Genomic DNA, 21,479 nt, shown 5'->3' with positions numbered 1-21,479 from the left:
GTGGGGAGGGCAAGCAGGCTGAGGAAAATATGCGTGAAAAGACCTGAACGCATATGGAGGTCGCAAGCTACTCGCAGTCACAGATGCTCATTGCTTGTGTTTGACCAGGAAGGTTCCTGTTCCGGCTTGGTAGAGAGCGTGGCGTCAGTCTTAGGTAGCCAGGCCTGGTAGTACCGGGTAATTCAACTCTTCAGTGCCATTTGCTGGTCTGCGCCCGAGACTTTCATTGTGAGGCCAAAGTGAGTTGGCCTCGGTTGGTCCAAGTGGTTTGGCCTCACCACTTTTGGCGTTTGGCCTCACATCAGGTGGACTATTAAAGAGCGCCCAAACCTCGCCATTCCCAAATTTTTAGTTTCTTGTTTCTTCTGTATACTTACCTACCTGACGACTTCCGGAGATCAAGAGTACCGGGTCGTGGAGGAGGGGGACCTGCATTGCACACGTACACACACTTTTGCTGATCTACGTAGTAGAGTGAGTACCGCGGCCGTGCCCCTCACCGTGTGGGGCTCCTTTGCGGGAACCGTACGAGGTATAATTTTTGATTTCTTTTTGGACGTCTTTTGATGTCTGCACACGTTCGCCGTGGGATATTTTGTCTTTTATCGTTGTGGCTGGAGCTTTGGGCGATGGTATAGGAAAATGGATGTGTGAGTTTGGTATCTTGATCTTGCGCTTTACGAGAGTGGTGGGAGGTGTGTAGCTTCCGATGGGGCTGGGTTTGTCGTGGAGGATAGGCGTTTACTGGACGGTACTATATGATTACACAAGCAAACGGGTGCTGTCAAGTGTATAAAAGTGATTGAATTCTAGGAATGTAACCTCCATGACGATCGTCTTGGTCTCCTAGCCGTCCCCATTCGCCTTGATTCCCGAGTCCCCCCCCCCCCCCCCCCCCCCCTTCGCTGCCCATAAAAGAAACCTAACTGAAATACCAAACGCCGCCTTAATGCCCATAGTAGGGTCCCTGGTGTAATAGTAAAAAGGGGTATCTGTCTGTTCAAGACTGAAGGAAGCAAGCCCGCCTGCCCGCCCCTCTGTCTACGCTGCCATGAATCTTGGTCCCCCCCCCTTTCCGTGTATCATACAAGCCCCTTGTATTCCGTTGGTGTGTACACGCGCGCGTGTGCTCAGTGAATAATCTCACCGCGCATGTTATACTCCACGGCCTTCTTCTTCGTCTTGCCCGCGCCCCTCTTCTTGCGTCCCGCGTCGGGATCCATGTTCGTCTCGTCAATGGTGATCATGCCGTCCGCGTCAACCGTAATCTGAGGGCCGACGTTGGCTTGCTGCCTCTTGGGCTTGGCGCCGCCGCTACCACCACCACCACCGCCGCCGCCAGCAGCACCCGCAGCAGAATCCTCGCCTTCGGCATCCCCTCCACCCTCTCGCTTGTCCTGCAGCGACGCGAGGTTCCTGGCATTGATGGCGTCCTTGGCCGCCTTGATCTTGGCCTGCTCGGCGTCGAACTCGGCCTGCTGCGCGCGCTGCGCCGCCATGATGGCCTCGACGGGCTCGTACTCGGCCTTTGTCCACGTCTTGTACTCCTCCAGGTCGATCTGCAGCTCCTTCTTGCCGACGAGGATGGCGTCGATGCGCGCGGGCCGGTGGCGCTCCTCGCGGTTGAACTTCATCTTGACGTGCCGCCGGTTCTTGCCGGGGAACATGCCGCTAATCATCTGGAAGTCGGTGCCAAACATGCGCAAGCCGCGGTAGAACAGCTCCGTCTCCTCCTCGTTCCAGACGTTGGGACCCTTGAGCTTGGAGCCCGTGCGGTAGCTGTTCTGCGTCGTCAGCGTCGTGAAGTCGTTTTCTTCAATCTCGAGCATGTCCTCGCCCTCGGCGGCCGCGGCGGCGATGGCGTGGCGGTCGAGGCTGAGCGAATTTTGGTCCACCACGATCTGACCGTCAATGATTTGGAACTGGGGCCCGCTGGAGACCATGCTGGTCGGTTTCGGCGGCAGGGGGGCCGCCGGCGTGGCCTGGTCGCTCGCCGGCGCCGGCGTCCCGCTCTCCGAAGCGACGTCCTCCGAGCCGTTCCTCTTCGCCTTGAGTCTCTCTCTAGACTTGGCCTGCTTCTCGCGGTGGCGTTGGAGCAGCTCCTCGTGTCTGCTGAACTTTTTGCCGATACGGAGATCTCGTGTTAAATCGCCCATGGTAAGTGTGGTGAGGTCGGCCTCCTGGTCCTCCGCGTCTTCTGGCGTCACTGAGCGGGCTTGCCGAGGTCGTGCTGACTTGTTAGTCGTAGCAGTGGCATCCGTCTCTCCTTCTTCCGTAGTCTTCTTCTTTCTCAGCCGGGGCGGTCGTTTCGGCGCGGCTTCCCCGTCTGCCGGCCGCTTTCGTTGTCTCTTGGGTTTAGGAGCCGAGGCACAGTCTTCGCCCTCTTCGGTGTTCTCGCTCGTCTGCGTTGTTCGTTTTTGAGGTCGCTTGGCAGGTGCCTTCTTGGCGGCAGTCTTTGCTGTGTCATCCATTGTCGCTGACTGCGCAGCACTCTCTGCAGAGAGCACCACGTCGGCCAAGGGAGCAGTAGCAGGCGGGGTCTGGAGTTGAGCTGGTGTCGATGCCACGTTGACAATAGCCTCTACAGCAGGAGCGGGCGTCACGGACGGCGGCGGCTGTGGACGGCTTGGTGTTGGCGGCTCTTTTGACTGATGTTCTCCAGCTGATTCCACTGTTGAAGCGGGCTCCGCAGATGACTCGCTCGTCGCAGGTTGTGTCTGAGGCGTGGCAGCCTTCTTCGTGCTCGGCTCGGTTGATGGCGGGGTACTCGTAGGCACGTCTCTGGGTGTATCTCTCGATTCGGCTCGTTTTTCGGCGGTCAACGGCGCTGTTTTCTCTGTTGATTCGCTTGAGCTACTCTCTGCTGGAGTTGCAATTGGGGCGGCAGTCGTCGACGGGGCCCTTGATGGCTGTGGTGCTGCTGCTGCTGCTCCTGCTCCAGGCGCTCGAGGACGGGCCATGGGCATTTTTGGCTTGAAGGCCATGCCGGCCTTTTTCTTGAACATAGAACTCATTATGGCGATTGCGTCTAATATTCTTTGTTTTTATCGGTGCGGCAAGATCCTCATGGTCGGAGTTGAGGTTGAAAATTGGATCTGGTGGATTGTCACTTGCGAGCCAGACTTTTGCCAATCGCGGCGGGACAGTGACTGAGGTGGGATGCGAAGAAAAAGTGCTTCTGATAAGTAGACGCGGGACCCGATAATTAGCCGGTACGGAGTACCGACGTTGCTGTGCAGTGCGCGGAGCGCCTTACTGGTTGATAAGGCCATAGATGGCCAGCACAGCGCTAATCCTGTTTGGGGAGTGGACCGGCTGGCTTGATTTGAACGTGAAGCGTCGGTGTTCAACCTCGAAAATTCAACCTCCTTGCCCCAAGTATTCCTCACCCATCATCCGCGCCGAATCAGCACAGCACGACTCCGTCGACTCTCGCATGGCTCGCATCAATCCCTAAGCACGCCCAGCTGTCCCACGCAGCGCATTTCATCGCTCTCGCCCGACCGCGGCCGCACACACCGTCTCTACATCCTCCCACCTTTCTCATGCCTGTAGCGACCTCAGCCCCGACTGCCTCTCCGCGTCCGTCCACCTTAGCCAAGATGGAGGACAGGAAGAGACCTCCCATCAGCACCGCCGAGGACCTCGCTCCTCCGAGCAAACGACATCAATCCGTCAATGGAAGCAAGCCCAAGGGCGATAGTGGCGACCACGCCGAGGAACACTGGATCGAGGTAAGTGTCACGAGACACGTTATTCCCCAACACATCAAGTTTTCTCAACAATCAATGGACCCCTACGCGATTCCCCTCTGCCATCAATGGCGACGCGACATCTCGATCATCGACTGCCCCCAGCCACGCTCAACACTGGCGGACTGCGATCGACTGGCCTGGAATGGCCTTTCGATCCGCCGTCGAGGGCGACGAGGCTGCCTGACGGCTATCCGTCTCCCTATCACACGCATCCGACTATCCCACACGCCTTTTTTCATCGCCTGGTGCGAAAAGAATACACGGAGAGGGCGCGAGCTGATGATGAGTTCAGAATTACCAAAAGGGTGCCATTTATCGGCAACTTTTAGAAACAAAAAGGGAAAAGCAAGAGTTTGAGTCGCGCGTCGAGCAATTGCAAAAGAATATTGTATATCGCGAGGATCACATCCGCATCATTGAAGCATGGTGGAAGCAGGTCAGTTTGATTGATCCCTTGACTCGGTGGCATGGCTGACCCCCTCACAAGGTTCTAGAGGAGATGGAGCAGCTCGTGGACCCTGCGACACCCCCCTCAGGCCCGACAAGTGAGTCCCCTTGTCGCATCCACCTCGACGTGAGACTGACAGACCAGACCCTCCGTACATTACCAGCACGCACTTTAAAGATAACGACGAGTTCCAAAGGCACCTTGACGAGACAGCCTCTGATATAAAGAAGCGAGCCGAAGCTGTGCTCAATCGCATCGCAAATGCCAGGGGAGAAATTACGCCAAACATTGCTGACCTCGAGACTCGGGTCAACAGCCTGCTCGCGCAGCAAAAGGAATATCTGGTCAAGTTGGACCGTGCACATCAAGAGAATGAGCAGCTATCGGAAGACCTCAATAAGGCTAGCCTCCGGTTCTTCAAGGCCGAAAAGCGCATGGACAGATTAAAGAGCGCGCAGGTACAGAAGCTCGAGCAACAATTCATCGCCAGCGCCAAGCCGACAATCGCCGCGGGGGAGAATGGGCAGGATGCCGCCGAGGCAAACGGTAATGCTGCCGAGGCACTGCTCAAGTTTGAGGAGGCATCGGCGGTCGTCAACAAGCAGAAGGAGCAGCTGGAATCTGCGCAAGCCGATATCAAGACCCTGCAGGAGGAGAACTCGGCGCTAAAGGCACGACGGGAAGGCCTCACTGACGAAGATTTCATTCGGACCGACGTGTTCAAGCAGTTCAAGAACCAGAACGAGGACTTGATCAAGCGCGTCAACCACCTGGAGGCTTCAAACAAGCAGTTGCGAGAAGAGGCGGAAAAGCTGCACTCTGAGCGAACGGCGTTCCGGACCAAGCTCCACGACGAGGCGCAGGCGATAACATCGGACCTGGAGCGCGCAGTCGAGGAGCGCGATGCCGACCTGACACGAATCCGCGCCGCCCGCGATGAGTGGTACGCCAAGGCCAACATGCTGGAAACCCGAGAAAAAGAGGAGAAGCAGGCGCTGCAGCACCTCAAGGAGCTCACGGGTGCCCAGGAGGACCGAATCGCATCTTTGGAACTGGAACTGCAGCGTCTCAAGCCCGAAGACCAGCCGATGGCGGATCCCGATCCCGAACTGGAGAGCATGCCCGCCGACGAACTCATTTCAAAGTACAAGAAACTGCAGCAGGACTTCGAGTCGATCAACAAGGAGTTGCCCGCTCTCCAGCAGGCGTACAAGCGATCGATGGGTCTCGCACAAAAGAAGGTAATGGAGTACACGGTTCTCGAGGATCGCGCAGCGGCCGCACTCGCCGAGAAGCAAAAGGTCGATCAAAAGTACTTTGCGGTGAAGAAGGACGCAGACATGCGAGACCGCGAACTGGGCGTGCTCCGAAGTCAGAACCGGAAGAGCTCCGAGATTGTTGCGCAGCTCAAAGAGGTGGAGGCGCAAAACCGGATATTGATTAGCAACCTCGAGAAGCAGCTCTCGGATCTGAAGCAGGCCAACGCGGCCATGGCTGCGGAGCACAAGAAGATGGAGTCGAGCAGTTCCGACGCAGCGCGCCGGGTCGACTCCTACAAGAACCAGATTGGCGAGTTGACCAGCCTGGTCAAGTCGCGCGACGCGGCCATGGCTGCGGCCAGGGAGCGCACCACAACCCAGGAGGCGGACGTTGAGCGCCTCAAGGTCCGCGCCGATATGATGCAAAAGGAAAAGGACGAATGGAAACGCAAGGCGTTGAGCAATTCGTCGGAAGAAGAAGAGATGCTAAGAGTGAGTCCCCTTGATGAAATAGCACGGAATGAAAGCTGACTGGTATACAGACCTTTGCACTCTGCACAGTGTGTCGCAACAACTTCAAAGATACGGCCTTGAAGACGTGCGGGCATCTTTTCTGTCACCAGTGCGTAGACGACCGGATCAGCAACCGGATGCGCAAGTGCCCCAATTGCTCGAGGGCCTTTGACCGACTGGACGTCATGTCTGTTCACCACTAGCCGCCGTTGTGCGGCTTTACTGCCCGACTCGGCTCACGTGTCGGCTGCTGTTTTGATATGCTTCAAAGACGTTTGCGCAGCTTGGAGTTTGCTCCCGTGGCAGGGGATTTCATGGTATGATACCTTTAAGACGCTCGCGATTGGAAATGATGGATCGTTGTACTTTTACGTGTATGGAAGACGGCCTGGACCTCGGAAAAAAATGTACATAATGTCATGCTCCCTTCCTTTGGGGTTGATCACACACTAGTTGGAGGAGGTGGGCGAGAGGAGCATGTACGAGACCACGTGGGGAACAGGATAGACCTAGAGTCGAGCTGGCTCACATGACGTTCAAATTACTCTATGCCTACTTTCAAGTTTACTATCTCCTGCTGGTGGACCCGAACCCCGTGCTTTCGTGACGAGCCGAGCTTGATGAGGAGCTGGTCGACCTGGACGGGCCAGCCCCATACGAACTCGAACCGCTGGTCGTGTCACCGCCCCACCCCGAGCCGTAGTTTTGCTGGTTCCGCGCGCTATTTCTGCCTTGGTAGTAACCTGCCCCGTAGCCCGCGGCACCGCCAGCCCCCGCGCCAGTCCAGAACCCAGGGCGCCATCCTTGCTGGTTGCTCGAGCTGGATGGTTTGGTGCCTGGGTACGGCGGGGGAGGATCGTCGTCTTGACCGAAGCCGGGGTTCCATCCGCCTCCGCCGCCACCTCCGGGCCCACCACCGCCACCGCCTCCTCCACGGCGTCGACCGGTTCCGCCATTCCTTCGATTCTGAGTGCCGGCCACGCACGCCGAGTAGAGGATCCAAGCCAAGACGGAGAAGAAGATGAAGCCGAAGAGATAGGCACCCCAATCCGTCTCATCGTCATCTCGACCACTCTTACCACCGCCACCGCCGCCGCCGCGTCCCTTGCCCAGGTTCGGATACCGCCTCTCGCCCTTGTCCGTGAGAGCGAGACGGTACTCGACACCACAGCTGCCGCGGAGGACGTAGGGATCGTCGGGCTGGCTGTAGCCTTCGCACACGACGTCGGTGGACCCGAGCTTGAGCTCCTCGGGCAGCGAGGCCACACAGGACCACTGAATGTCTTCGGGGCCATAGCCGGCGCCGTTGTTTGTGCAGCGTATGACGTCGATGGCGTGGAGATTGCAGAGGGAAGGGTGGGAGAGGCATTTGAGCTGGGGCGCGGCGGGGACGCGGCGGTGGGTTGTTGTTGCGCCGGCGCCGCGAAGGGTGAGGGATTGGACTCTGGAGAGGAGGATTGCGTCTTTGGAGGGGGGTTTGGATGTGGTGGCGGCGGCCGCGGCGAGGCATGCCATGCTCATGGCGAGAGGAAGTGAGAGATGCATTTCGGTTGGTTGGTGATGTGAGGTGAAATTTGGAGTTGTCAGTGTTGATGTTGATGCTGTTGCTTTTGACAATGTGACGTCGCTTTGGATGTCCCGCGTGGTCGCGGGGTTGCCTCGCGAAGGGGAGTAAGGTAGGTAGAGTGCTTCGCCGCGGTCCTGGTAAAATAAGAAGATTTGACTACAAATACCTAATGAAGACTAATGTCTGGATTTTGATAAATCAGGCAGAAAGGTTGTATCTCCGAAGAGGACAGGTATGAGATGAGGTTTAAGCAATTCTCACTGGACCGCACCAGTGACGAGCCTGTGGTGATGTGGGATTCAGGTGCTTTTCGGTGAAAAAGGTGGCGCAGCAGTGGCGAGTGTGGGTGAATAAACGGGGCCAACGTATTGCGTCCTGTGGCGCTCCCACAGACCTTTTTGGGCTTCAGTCACGTGCCTGATGACAATCCAAGCATCCTCCACTTTTCCTGTCCTGGGCTGTCGGGTCATGGAAGTTGAGGAGTCCAAGCTTTTTTGGATTCCCCCATATCGAAGAAGAAAAAAGGAAAGAAAAAGGCTTGGCAAGCGTTGTCGTGCATCGCCAAGACGGGTATCACAGTTTTTTGTTTTTTCCCTCCTTCTAGTAGATTGATTAGCACTGCTGATACGGAGTACAGAAGCATATTTGGCGGGAGCGCTCAGTCACTGCCAAAGTTAATAAATATTCTCCTTCTGTCCTTGTACCACCAACCATCCATGTACCCCTCCCCCCAAGGTCGGTGCTTGTCCACGGTTCATTGGTTCTACCTTTGCTGACTGTGAACCAGATCCTCGAGGCTCATTTTGCATGATGGCAACTAGCGAATCTCCGACCCAGGGAAGTTAATCTCATTTCACGGTATCACTGCCCGTCGTGACAGGCTGGTACACTGGGCAAGGGAATATGAGTCTGCAAGGTACGGGCCCCACATGCTTCTGATTTCCACACCGTACGGATACACTACTTTGGAGTATGAAGCACATGAAGTACACGGGCACATCATGAAGTTGGCGATGTGGACGGACAGGCAGTGAGGATACCACCGATTCACGTAAAAGGCAGAAATCACAGCATCAAGGACAGATGCTCGTTCCCACCACGCACGATTACCTTCGCAGAAGCAGCCTCCTTCCAATATAAAAAGAGAAAAAAGAACCTGTGGACTCACGCCCGAGTCAAGCCCGTTCTGCCCCAGAACCGCCCCCCACAGGTACTTCGTACAGTCCATCAATGAAACGGCCAGAACCAGACCAAGGTCCCCCGACATGGATCCCGTCTCGCGTTCGGCTCGGTTTCGGGCTCCACACGCTAGTTCAACTCGTCTTTTCTTGTGGTCCCAGATCCATACCATTCCCACCAACATCGCGGCTGTCCCCTTTGGGGCTGGGGGGATGGCACGAAGGGCTCATAGTGTCGTGCCGTCAAACGACGACCGGCGGCAGGAACGCGTCAGCCAGACTTGAGGAACATGAAATTCTCCCCGGCATCTGAATTTGGTTCATCGAGGCAAGGAAGCTTTCGTCTAGATCAGATCAGATAATGCAGGTCCCCCCCCAACATATGCATAGCAAAAAGGGATAGGACGTGCTCAGGAACCTCCCCCCGTCCTCGCTGGGCCTTCGTGGAGCCTTTCTTTGGCCTCTGGACGTCCCGCCTGTTTGGACGTGGTCCGAGGTTGACACTGGGAGTTCGTGACACGGGCATTTGACGTGCTGATCCAGCTCTCTACTACTATTTACCGATTCTCGCTCTCGTCGTTCAACGGTTCCCTAGGTATGACATTACCAGGGGATCGACGGCAAGACACTCCTGACGAGAGAAGAGGTATCGCCAAGTCGTGCAACAAGCTTCGTGCAATGCCTGGGTCTCTCCAAATCGGCACCGAAGACGGCGATGCCATCGGCAAGAGACTCTGGAGCTGAGCGCTGACCCATGGATTTCCATGCCAAGCGCCCACACCTTGCGCGCTTCGCATGCCGCAAAGGTTCGAGCCGTTCAGGTTCACTTCTGCGTCCATTACTCGAGAAAAGGTTTACTGGCGAGAACACACCAGATGAATCACCATGCGCTTGTCCTGACATTGCATCTACCAGGGCCACCCTTGATCAATACCCCCCAAACTTGGAAGAATCCAAGCATTGCAAAACTGCTGATCCTACTGAGTACCTTGCAAATGTCTAATCGCATTCTGTCTGGCACGCAGCAAGCGCGTCTTGCCCTGCTCAAGAAAGCTTACAAACCTGCTGCCCGCCTGCAGAAAGGATCTATCGAGTACGAAAACTTGGCGCGCTCGGGCAGGGTATGGGAAGATTACTTTACGCCCGGCAATAGCCTCAAGATGGGATACGTCGATGTGCAGTAGAAACTAACGCGCCTGCTGGACGGAATAGATCACCTCAGAGCGAGACTCCCAGTAAGGGATCTGGGGAAAGCCCTGGTTGCCGAACACGCGCAGCAGTCCGTCATGATTGAGAACAACCCTCTGTCAGTGACGGACGCGATCCGCATTGTCGACCGCCTCCAAAGTGGTCTCGAGCAAGTGGACCTTGCATCCACGTCCAGCAGCGAACTTGCCAAACTCGTGTCGACTACTGCAGCAGGCGCAGATGCCACCGAGTCAGCCACGAACGAGCCGCGGAACCACATCATCGCATCGCAATGGATCGCACAGAACGCGGCGGCCAAGGCTGGTACCGCAGGACTATGCGAAGCCGAAGTACGAGACCTCGCCGTGGTGTCCGTCGTCAACACAGACTCCGAGGCGGCCTACGACACCTGGCGGACAGGTTCAACAACGGCAGGCGGCAACTTGGCATGGGGATCGAGGGTCCCGCTGGGCGAGTATCGCAACCTGCCCATCAGCGTCCGCAGCAACCGTCTTCGAATCTTTCCGTACCCGCAAGAGGTCCCGGCCTGCATGCAGAGGTTCTTCTAATGTTGGCACCTACAGCATCGGGAGAAGACGCTGCACCCGCTGATTCTGGCTTGTCAGATGACATCCTACTTTGTTCTCGTTCATCCGTTTCCCGATGGCAATGGGCGTACCAGTCGCATGGTGAAGCAGGACTACCTGGCGCGTCAGGGCTACGTTCCCGTCGTCAGTCGGGACTTGAAGCGGGAAGACTATCTGCGGATGATCGACGGCGCCGGCGAAGGCAAACCGGAGGAATTCGTAACAGCAGTGCTTGAGGCTCAAGTGGTGGTGCTGCACCAGGCTTCCACGCGCCTCGAGACATAGGTAGCACAAGTGGCACTGTCGCTCCACGTTTGATTCGTCCCGGTGCTACGGTACGACCGTGGAAGTCATCCGGTCAGGGTAGGGCTCGGAGAATTTGGCGGTGTCTTGTGGCGTCCCGGGAGACCGACGATTGCTGACCGCCGCGGGATAGTGGGTTGTTGAAACAAGCGACAGCTCGCATCTGCTAAGAGAATGCGAGCAGATACGGTTTGGCTGGTCGATCGGGGGACGGCGCCAAATTAACCGCCGTACGGGTAGAGAGTACATACGTTACGCCCGCGATTCAGTTTAGCGTGAGGCCCCTATCACAAGTACACTAGCTACGGCGGCGACATATGCTCCGTGGCCCGACTGACATTGTCTATCGTCCAGGTAGCTTGCCTAGTAATCATTTCAATAGACCATATCCGAGCCCGCGTATTCAAACGTTACACGTGCCTTTGTGCTGGCATGAGACCACGATCAATGACAGCATTTGGCGCGTCGTCCAAGGCTCACCCCTGTTGACGGGAGCGTGAGAGGGCTGCGGGGACCCTTCAAAGTCTGAAATCCAGCAGCTCGTCTAAACCAACAACTGGTTGAGACGAGCTGTTCAATAGGTGGCCGCGGCAGCACACCGCTCCTGGGAACCAGGGAACTTTGGCCGAGTCCAGATCGTCCCGTCCACGACACTGGGAGAGGAATCATTGGCTGGAGCGCATTCCTGGCAGCCATCACGAATTGCAGTCTGAACTCTGTACCTTTTGGATTGTAAGCACTTGCATTTCGTATTTCGTTTCCGACGACATCTGCGCCCATGGCAGAGTAATGATTTATGAAGCGTCGTAATCGTCCAGCCGCCGGAATGAGACAGCCCGGCACGGATACCCGACCCCAAGGACCTCGGACCTCAAAACTCAACGTTGTCGTTTACGGTTTATCCGCTGAGCCCCCTTTTGAATCGCTCGCACTCCCCTCCGCGGACTCACAGGATCGGGGCCCGAGGGGACGTTATCGCCGGCGCCTCAGGACTGGTCCGGACATAGGTGGGATAGAGACCCGGCCCGCGCCAGACCCTTGTCACCTTCAGACTGTCAGACAGGATTCTTAGGACAAGCGGCGCAAGATGAGAGGGATTGCCCTTATCATCAGACAAGTGTATCGGTAGATTATTCGGTGGGTGCGTATGGCGGGGTACAGAGTACATTCGCTCAGCGCTGTAACACGTAGCAACACCCCTCCAAGCTGAAAGAGCAACCGCAAGGGGTAGGCAATGTTCTAGAAGCTGTTCAAGGGACCGTGGAAAGGAAATGAACTGGATCGGAATTCGGACTGCTGAAGAAACCCGAGGGAGGGGCAAAGCCGCAGAATGGAATTACTGGCGGGGGAGCGTAGCGGCGTAGGTCGTTAAGCGAGGCGCTGGGCTGGGCTTCTATCACGCCGGCTGACTCGACCGGGGGCGGCAGCGAGACACGGGCCTGACTTGGACTACGGTGAGACAGAACGGGTTAAGACGGGTGTGGGTACGGGTGTACGTAGTACCTACCGAGTGTCGCAGGTACCTGCTTGCCAGTGCTGACCTCGTGCTTACCTCGACAGCAGCTGCCTTCCTGCCTGCTGTTTTGGCCGGTGGATGATCCGAACATGACGTGCAGGTTGCAAGCCCAAAGCACGGCTTCTCCGAGACTGTGGTCTTTCTCGATTGCTGGACCGGCGTGCTGGGATTGCTTGTCGAGGATACAGACGAAACACAATCGATTGCTGGTTGGAAGCGTTGGGACCGGTAAAGGCTGAGTTTTGACTTTGGTCCATTACACGTATACTTCGAGGCGTATCGGGGACGTGTATGAAGCGAGATACGAGGGATCAATCGTAATCAATCGAGTCTGAAAACCCCATTTGGTTGAGAGACAGGAGAGAGGAACTTTGAAAGGGGAGTACTCCGTAAGGATTGCCTAGGAGATCCACAAAAGCGGTAGCGTCGATTCAAAGGAGGACGCAGTGCTTGCCTTTTTCTGTGAAGGTGCGTGCAGGTACTGTGCGTACTCTGTACTTGCCTCCCCGTCTCTATGGCTCTTTTCCCCAGAATATCACGCGGAAGGCGGCCTGGGCAAAAGCATACCAAGACAGGAAAGAAGGAGCGGAGAAGGAGAAGGAGACAGCTGAGCCTTAGGGTTACTGCTGAGGCCCGTCGACAACGTGGGTGCTAAACTCCGTACCTACTTTTGTACTAGTCACTAACAGTTACAGGTCGCAGTGCGCACCAAACCGTTGAATCCCGGTCCCTTTTGGCTCTTGAACCCCGGCGCAGACCCGATGTGCAGTGTTGGTTTACTGCGCAAGCTGCGGTATCACAACCTTAGATTGGCTGCAATCATCAGTGCGTTGCAACTCGCTGCGGCTGCTGCTCATCGGCCCCACAGCTCGCAGCTCGCACTTCGCACTTGATGCCCTGCGAATCCAGCTAGCAAGACTGAATAGGCCAATGTGAGTAAACCGGATACACTTCGTACACACCACCTATGTTGATGTGGTAACAAAGCCCTATAGAGTCTTACATGTGCATCATCGTTCCCGGGTGACTAACACCGGTGTCGAAATCGGCGTGCCCAACGGGGAAGGGATCGCACTAGGTACTTACTTTTGGTACCTCTTCATACCCAAACGTACCAAAGTTCCTTCTCTCATCTGGTGATGGGCGGCGGGCCAATGAGTCAACATGAGATGGACGATAAACACGCATGTAGGCGGCGCGGTTCGGGCATGGTAGAGGTACGCAAGGAACCGAGCTAGTCACAGTTCGGGAAGTTGACAAGAGCGAGGTCAGAACGGGTCGGTTGCATTCCGTCGAATCTCGTCCCGGCCGGTTGCCCCCATCTCCTCCTCGTGCTAGGCCCGCCGTCCATCTATATCAAATGTGTACACCCCAGTCCGTCCCTCGCCAAGGTCCTGGGGACTTTTTTTTTTTTTAATTCCACAGTCCACACCTTCGCGACGGATTCCACTAATCCCTATCCTGGCCTGCAACCCGAGTGGGAACTGGGAACGCCTCTTTTCTCTATCCGTCCTCGTCCTTTTCTATTAAGTGTCGAGGGACGCCAAATCGACTACATCTGTTGTTTTCCCGCCCTTTGCCTGCCCCGATCCATTGTTGCGCGCGACAACAACGATCCCGACACCCCGATCGCCGCAAATTCTTTCTTGGCTTTCGCCGTGGTTGACTTACTTTTTCTTATTCTTCTTTGTTTACTGGTCTGCCCATAATCCATAGGACTGATTGTAATTTGGGGGGAGAACGATTCGCATCTCGTCGTCGGTCCAGCCTACCCAAACCATAGCACACAAGCCACACCAGCGACATTGGAACCCGACAAGCGCATTCCAACCAGCTTGCGCGCAGCGCATACCGGCGCAACAAGCTTTCCCCCACACACTGCGCACAGCTCTGCCAGGAGCCACGCCGCCGACATGTCTGTCGAAAACGAGAAGCCCGCCGGGGCCAGCGAAAAGGCAACAGAGGTGGCTGAGAAGACGGCCAGCAACGGCCACTCTGACAGGGCATCGTCCCATGGCGACTCGACCGAAGTGGATACATCGAGCCAGCCCAAGAACCAGACGGCCAATATCAACAACCTCGAAAAAGCCGACTCCAAGGCTATCGCACCAAAAGACCCCAGCGATGACCCCTACGAGCACCTGCCCGCCAACGAGGCTGCGATCCTCAAGCGTCAGGTCTTCACTCCCGAAGTCAAGGCCGGCATCATGACCCTGTACCGGTACTCTTCGACCAACGACCTGCTCATCCTCTCCCTGTCCGCCTTCACGTCTATCGTGGTCGGCGCCGCCCTGCCGCTCATGACGGTCATCTTTGGTAACCTGCAGGGCACTTTTCAGGACTACTTTGCCGGCAAGACAACCCAGAGCGACTTTAACGCAGAGATGGCGAGCCTCGTCTTGTACTTTGTCTACCTCGCCATTGGCGTCTTTGTGTGCCAGTACATCACCACGGTTGGATTCATCTGTAAGTTTGCGCACCCCCGGCGGGAGGATGCGAGTCTAAATCTGACACAACACCAAAATTAGACACGGGAGAGCACATTAGCGCGAAGATTCGCGAGCACTACCTCCAGAGCTGCATGCGCCAGAACATTGGTTTCTTCGACAAACTGGGCGCCGGCGAGGTCACGACCCGAATCACCGCCGACACCAACCTGATCCAGGACGGCATCTCGGAAAAGGTCGGCCTGACGCTCGCCGCCATCGCCACCTTCATCTCGGCCTTTGTCATTGGTTTCGTCCACTACTGGAAGCTCACCCTGATCCTCTTGTCTACCGTCGTCGCTCTTCTCCTGAGCATGGGAGGCGGCTCGACCTTTATCGTCAAGTACAGCAAGCAGTCCATTGAGTCGTACGCCCACGGAGGCAGTCTGGCCGACGAGGTCATTAGCTCCATCCGCAACGCCGTCGCCTTTGGCACCCAGGACCGCCTCGCCAAACAGTACGATGCGCACCTGACAAAGGCCGAGTTCTTTGGCTACAAGGTCAAGTCTGCCATTGGCGTCATGGTTGCGCTGATGATGACTATTCTGTACCTCAACTACGGTCTCGCGTTCTGGCAGGGAAGCAAGTTCCTCATTGACGACGGCATCAAGCTGTCCAACATTCTCATCATCATGATGTCCATCATGATTGGGGCCTTTAACCTCGGAAATGTCGCACCCAACGTCCAGGCCTTCACCACTGCCATTGCGGCGGCCGCCAAGATTTACAACACCATTGACCGCGTCTCTCCCCTGGACCCCTCCCGCGACGATGGAACCAAGCTCGAGCAGGTCGAAGGCACAATTCGGCTCGAGAACATTAAGCACATTTACCCGTCCCGCCCAGAGGTCACCGTCATGGAGGACGTGAGCTTGACCATTCCTGCGGGTAAGACCACGGCGTTGGTCGGCGCCTCGGGCTCCGGCAAGAGTACCATTGTCGGTCTCGTTGAGCGGTTCTACGACCCCGTCCACGGATCAGTGTTCCTGGACGGCCACGACATTAGCACCTTGAACCTGCGTTGGCTGCGTCAGCAAATGGCGCTCGTCAGCCAGGAGCCCACACTATTCGCGACCACCATCTACCAGAACATCCGATACGGCCTCATTGGCACCCAGCACGAGAACGCGTCCGAGGAGGAGCAGAAGAAGCTCATTGAGGAGGCGGCGAGAATGGCAAACGCTCACGATTTCATTACCGGTCTCCCCGAAGGCTACCTCACCAACGTTGGCGAGCGCGGTTTCCTCCTTTCCGGTGGTCAAAAGCAGCGCATCGCCATTGCGCGAGCCGTCGTGTCCAACCCCAAGAGTAAGTCAGCCATGTGCTTCTCGGCAGTGCCCTTTGCTAATTCCCCCTAGTTCTGCTCCTTGACGAGGCCACCTCTGCCCTCGACACCAAGTCTGAGGGTGTTGTGCAGGCCGCTCTCGAAGTCGCCTCCCAGGGCCGCACCACCATCACCATTGCCCACCGTCTGTCCACCATCAAGGATGCCCACAACATTGTCGTCATGTCCAACGGCCGCATCGTCGAGCAGGGTACTCACAACGACCTCCTCGCCCAGCAAGGCGCCTACTACAACCTCGTCACGGCCCAGAACATTGCCCGCGTCAACGAGATGGACGCTGCCGAGGAGGAAGCCATCGACGCCGAAGACGACGAGATTATCCGCAAGGCCTCGCGCGCCTCCGACAAGGGCTACGTTGCCGACCCCGAAGACAACATGGCCGCCAAGTTGCAGCGAACAAGCACCTCCAAGTCTCTGTCCAGCATCGCCCTCCAGAACGGAAAGGACGATGGTGAGGCCAAGTACGGTCTATGGACCCTCATCAAGCTCATCGCCTCTTTCAACCAAAAGGAGTGGAAGCTCATGCTCATCGGTCTCTTCTTCTCCATCATTTGTGGTGGCGGCAACCCTACCCAGGCTGTCTTCTTCGCCAAGCAGATTATGACTCTGTCGGTCCCCATCACCCCGCAGACTACCCAGGAGACTCTCCACCAGATGAAGAAGGATTCCGACTTTTGGAGCGCCATGTACCTGATGCTCGCCGGTGTCCAGTTCATTGCCTTTGTCATCCAGGGAATCGTTTTTGCAAAGTGCTCCGAGCGCCTCATCCACCGCGTTCGCGACCAGGCCTTCCGCACCATGCTTCGACAAGACGTTGCCTTTTTCGACAAGGACTCCAACACGGCCGGCGCGCTCACCTCGTTCCTGTCCACCGAGACCACCCACTTGGCCGGACTTAGCGGCGTCACCCTTGGCACCCTGCTCATGGTCACGACAACCTTGGTTGCTGCGCTGGCGCTCGCCATCGCCATTGGTTGGAAGCTCGCCCTCGTTTGTACGGCAACGATCCCGATCCTCATTGGCTGTGGTTTCTTCCGCTTCTGGATGCTCGCCCACTTCCAGCGCCGCTCCAAGACTGCATACTCCAACTCGGCGAGTTACGCATCCGAGGCCATCTCGGCCATCCGCACCGTTGCCTCGCTGACGCGCGAGGACGACGTCATCCGCCAGTACCAGACCTCCCTGGCCATCCAACAGCGCGCCAGCCTCATATCGATCCTCAAATCGAGCTTGTTGTTCGCCGCGTCCCAGTCCTTCATGTTTCTGGCTTTTGCCCTCGGTTTCTGGTACGGTGGTACGCTCATTGCCGATGGGCAGTACAACATGTTCCAGTTCTTTGTCTGCTTCTCTGCCGTCATCTTTGGTGCCCAGTCGGCCGGCTCCATCTTCTCGTTTGCTCCCGACATGGGCAAGGCTCACCAGGCCGCCAACGAGCTCAAGATCCTCTTTGACCGCAAGCCGACCATTGACACCTGGTCCAAGGAGGGCGCTTCTCTCGATGCCGTCGACGGCACCCTCGAGTTCCGCGACGTCCACTTCCGGTACCCGACCAGACCCGAGCAGCCCGTCCTCCGCGGACTCAACCTCGTCATTCGCCCCGGCCAGTACGTGGCGCTTGTCGGAGCGTCCGGCTGCGGCAAGTCCACCACGATTGCCCTTCTCGAGCGTTTCTACGACCCCCTTTCCGGCGCCATCTTTGTCGACGGCAAGGAAATTAGCACGCTCAACGTCAACGAATACCGCTCCTTCATCGCCCTCGTCAGCCAGGAGCCCACCCTGTACCAGGGCACGATCAGGGAGAACATTTTGCTCGGTGCCCACACAGAGGTCACCGACGAGGCCATTGAGTTTGCGTGTCGCGAGGCCAACATTTACGACTTTATTGTTTCGATGCCCGAGGGTTTCAACACGGTGGTCGGAAGCAAGGGTGCTCTTCTTTCTGGAGGTCAGAAGCAGCGTATTGCCATTGCCCGCGCTCTCATCCGTGATCCCAAGATTCTGCTGCTGGACGAGGCCACGTCCGCCCTCGACTCCGAGTCCGAGCACGTCGTCCAGGCTGCCCTCGACAAGGCCGCCAAGGGCCGCACAACGATTGCCGTGGCGCATCGTCTCAGCACCATTCAAAAGGCCGACATCATCTATGTCTTTGACCAGGGCCGCATTGTCGAGCAAGGCACGCACGCCGAGCTCATGAAGAAGAATGGCCGCTATGCCGAGCTGGTCAACCTCCAGTCCCTGGAGAAGAACAGCTAGACATATGCGTGGTGTGTATGAAGTGGGAAAAGTCGTTTGCCTGTTTTATCGCGAGCTGTATTTGCTTGCGGAAGACTTCATTGCGTCGTCGCTAGAGATATCCGGATCATGACACTGGTCCATGTCTTTTTTTTTCTTGCATCATTGGGCGTTTTTACTCGTTCACGAAAGAGATTTGTCAAAGGCGGTCGTCGCCGTCAAACGAAAAGGAGGTTAGATGGATGAGAAATGTCGGGGTGTTGTATGTAGCCTTTGGTTTAATTGGGCAGGGTTGAGAGAATAGACTCCCCTCCGTGGGTACTCGGGTAAACCGACTCGCTTAGAAGTAATTCCAATCTTTTCAAACGCTTGCGTTGCTTTCAGTGTGACTGTGCGTGGTGATTGCCTTGCGTAGTGATGGGTGCCGGGGGCGAGCAAGGCACTGGGGATATGATGCTTAGGCAGTTGCCCTTGGTTGGATGGGACTGGAGTGTGGCTGGTTGACATATCTCTGGCCCAGTCGGGATTGTAACCTCTTGCATGTGATGATAAGGACGTTGAGTTTGAGTTCACGATCTAAGCTGGCCGAGGCGGTGGGTGGCGTCGGTGAGGAGATGGACTTGATGGCTGCTGTGCCACGCGTTTTATGAATGCACTTGTTTTTTTGAACGGGAATGGAAAAGACGATACACTGATGACTGTACTTTCTTTTTGGTGTTGTGTTTCTATTTCTCAAAATCCTCTCCCCCCCCTTCGAAAAAAAAAAAAAAAACCAAACACACGTCTCAAAAACTTGTCAATCTGGAGACAACACGAGCATGGCCACCCAATCTAATCCGATCCAGCATAATCCAATCCAATCCCTCTCCCTAGCCTACTCGCGTAATCTTCCTATTCCTCCTCAATGGTACCCATCTCCTCGTCGTCCTCCACTGGTTTCTGCGCCGAGCGGGGTGTCCCAAACCGAGGGGAGGGCGAGTCAGAAGCAAAACTAGCCTCGGTGCTTCCGAGTTGAGCGTCCCGGAGACTCTGGTATATTTCGCGTGGGATGCCATCTTCGCCACTTTCCGTTGAGGACGACGCGCTGGATCGATTCTGCTGTCGACGGCTTGCGGTGGGAGGCTTCGCTCGACCTCGTGAGCCTTGAGTGCGCCAGTTGGAGCGTGAAGAGGGCCTGTCACTCGATGTCGCTGACGACGTCGGGCTGGCTACCATCGGGAAGAGCCTCTTCCAGCCCGAAGTCGCTCCAGTATCCTGAGGGTGAGCAACCGCGACCTTGGATGCCTTGTCCTGCTGAGCTTTCATCTCCTCTTGCGGCTTCTCATACGTGTTACTCTGCGGGTGGTGAGCACCCGCGACCCTGATTGCCTCGTCCTGCTGAGCTTTCATCTTCAATCTCTTATCCTCGTCTCTCTTCTTAATCCATTCGGCCTCTAACTTATCCAGCGTCGCAAACGTAGAGTACTTTCCAGTCGAGCCCTCCTCCGAGCCCTCCTCCGAGCCCTCCTCCAGAGGACCAAACTCTTGCACCAGCCACTCGTCAAACCTCGCTTCCGACCACTCGGCGTCGAACCAGCCAATGTAAAGCTCCATACCCTTGGGAGATGCTCTTTCCATCGGGTGAGGGGGCAGGGGCAGCCACTGGAGACAGTGCTGCTCCCTGCCAGGGCCTTGAGCCGACTTTGTATTGCGCCATACCTTCGTAAGGGTGAGATCGAGCAAGACGGGGCGCGGTTCATCTAGCTCGCGTACACCAGTGGCGGCTCCGTGGTTGCGAAGGGTGATGAAGACGTTTGCCGGGATGAAGTCGGCGTGTTCGACGCCAATGTGCATGTGGACCACGAGTTGGTGCAATATCTCACGAAAGGCCTTCAACCGGAAATGCTCGGTTAGCCTTGCCTTCTTTTCCCGAGTATTGCTTGTTGAGCCAGTGAACTTATGGAAGATGACTTCTTCGGTGGCGGGAAGGAGATAACCAGTCTCCTCATCCCTTTCGCAAAGCTCTTCTATCGCATGACCTTCGATGTACTCGACTAGAACTAAACCGGCACACCTGTACTTGTTTTTGCCCATTGCAAACCTGATTGCCCAGGTTCCGTAGTACTGGGGGATGAGATTGGGATGACCGGTGACTGTGTTGTTGGTGGCCTTGGAGTCGGATGCAGAGGCTTCGGGCTTGCCTCTCTCATAGAGGTATTCGTACGCTCCAGACTCTCGACTCAGGAGCTGCTCGGCGAGAACATCGTTGCCGTACAGTGCGGAGACGAGTCCATCTTCGCCCGGAAAGAACATGGGATCGAACACTTTGGCGACGACGAAGCTGGGCTTTTGGTGCGGATTCTTTGGGAACGGGGCGTGGGATAATCTGTATTCGGTGGGCGCTTTGACAACACTGCACAGAAGGACTTGAGCGCCGCAGCCTATGCCACCTGATAGAGACTTGATGACTTGAAGGTGGCCTTGTGTTTTGGGGTTGTGAAAGGCATTGGGGTCGAATTTCCGAAGATGTGCCTCTGGAACAGTCAGGTCCGGGGGATCGTCATAATGAGGCAGGCCATATGGCTTGACAGCCTCGTACTGATAGAGCGTCAAATTCTCTCCTGGATCATATCGAGCGTACTGCGAGTTGATGAAGCTATCAAAGGCGAACATTATGGGCAGGATTAATGGTAAGGATGCAGAGCAGAAGAGAGAAATAGAGGTAGAGAGGATTGAAGGTGCAGAGATGTCGAGATAGAGAGAAGAGGCGTGGTGAGAAAAGAGAGAAAGAGGAGGAGCTGAGTTGAGTGCAGGTGGCCCCCCTCCAATTGAGGATCTGGGCGAAGTAAATGGAGATAAATCCATGTTGACTTTCCCCCTCCCAGATATTGGCCGTATGGACAAGCCAGATTTCGGGTGCCCCTGTACTCCCACCGCTGCACTGTAACTTAAAAAATGTGTGCATATTACCTTTTCGTCCGTCCAGATTCAGCCAGCCATGAATGTTACACAGAGGAAGAGGAGGTCAATTCCTTCACCAGATCTCTTGGTTGTTACCCCACTTTGTCATCTCAAACCCATTCAGGTACCTTGATCTGTTTGTCGCTGACCGCCACGCCGTAT

At 56.3% G+C, this 21,479-nt stretch overlaps 6 protein-coding genes across 6 annotated transcripts; 3 read left to right on the top strand and 3 right to left on the bottom strand.

The window, feature by feature from the left end:
• Window positions 1-906: 906 nt before the first annotated feature.
• Window positions 907-3,198, bottom strand: BDP55DRAFT_647456 (uncharacterized protein). The gene has a single exon (XM_060573779.1). The coding sequence runs from the start codon at window positions 3,012-3,014 to the stop codon at window positions 1,131-1,133; it is 1,884 nt and encodes a 627-aa protein (XP_060435275.1). The 5' UTR covers window positions 3,015-3,198; the 3' UTR covers window positions 907-1,130.
• Window positions 3,199-3,301: 103 nt separating this feature from the next.
• BDP55DRAFT_647455 (BRE1 E3 ubiquitin ligase) lies at window positions 3,302-6,491 on the top strand. Its single transcript, XM_060573778.1, has 5 exons — window positions 3,302-3,734; window positions 4,048-4,191; window positions 4,243-4,300; window positions 4,348-5,954; window positions 6,005-6,491. Exons 1-5 carry the CDS (start codon window positions 3,546-3,548, stop codon window positions 6,176-6,178), a joined length of 2,172 nt encoding a protein of 723 aa, XP_060435274.1. The 5' UTR covers window positions 3,302-3,545; the 3' UTR covers window positions 6,179-6,491.
• BDP55DRAFT_647451 (uncharacterized protein) lies at window positions 6,492-7,798 on the bottom strand. The gene has a single exon (XM_060573777.1). It carries the CDS (start codon window positions 7,518-7,520, stop codon window positions 6,543-6,545), a length of 978 nt encoding a protein of 325 aa, XP_060435273.1. The 5' UTR covers window positions 7,521-7,798; the 3' UTR covers window positions 6,492-6,542.
• A 1,686-nt stretch (window positions 7,799-9,484) lies between these two features.
• Window positions 9,485-10,780, top strand: BDP55DRAFT_627220 (uncharacterized protein; the record flags this gene model as incomplete). Its single annotated transcript, XM_060571725.1, has 3 exons — window positions 9,485-9,841; window positions 9,905-10,447; window positions 10,493-10,780. 3 exons carry the CDS (start codon window positions 9,485-9,487, stop codon window positions 10,778-10,780), a joined length of 1,188 nt encoding a protein of 395 aa, XP_060435272.1.
• Window positions 10,781-14,128: 3,348 nt separating this feature from the next.
• BDP55DRAFT_268238 (ABC transporter) lies at window positions 14,129-18,505 on the top strand. The gene is made up of 3 exons (XM_060566398.1): window positions 14,129-14,780; window positions 14,843-16,108; window positions 16,159-18,505. Exons 1-3 carry the CDS (start codon window positions 14,228-14,230, stop codon window positions 18,396-18,398), a joined length of 4,059 nt encoding a protein of 1,352 aa, XP_060435271.1. The 5' UTR covers window positions 14,129-14,227; the 3' UTR covers window positions 18,399-18,505.
• Window positions 18,506-19,268: 763 nt separating this feature from the next.
• On the bottom strand, window positions 19,269-21,029 carry BDP55DRAFT_724136 (uncharacterized protein; the record flags this gene model as incomplete). The annotated part of the gene is made up of 1 exon (XM_060578854.1): window positions 19,269-21,029. The coding sequence occupies one exon, from the start codon at window positions 21,027-21,029 to the stop codon at window positions 19,269-19,271; it is 1,761 nt and encodes a 586-aa protein (XP_060435270.1).
• Window positions 21,030-21,479: the final 450 nt, after the last annotated feature.

Source organism: Colletotrichum godetiae (genome assembly GCF_030913485.1).
Source record: "Colletotrichum godetiae strain CBS 193.32 chromosome Unknown BDP55scaffold_4, whole genome shotgun sequence".
Taxonomy (NCBI): domain Eukaryota; kingdom Fungi; phylum Ascomycota; class Sordariomycetes; order Glomerellales; family Glomerellaceae; genus Colletotrichum; species Colletotrichum godetiae.
This window is presented reverse-complemented; position numbering and strand designations above follow the sequence as displayed.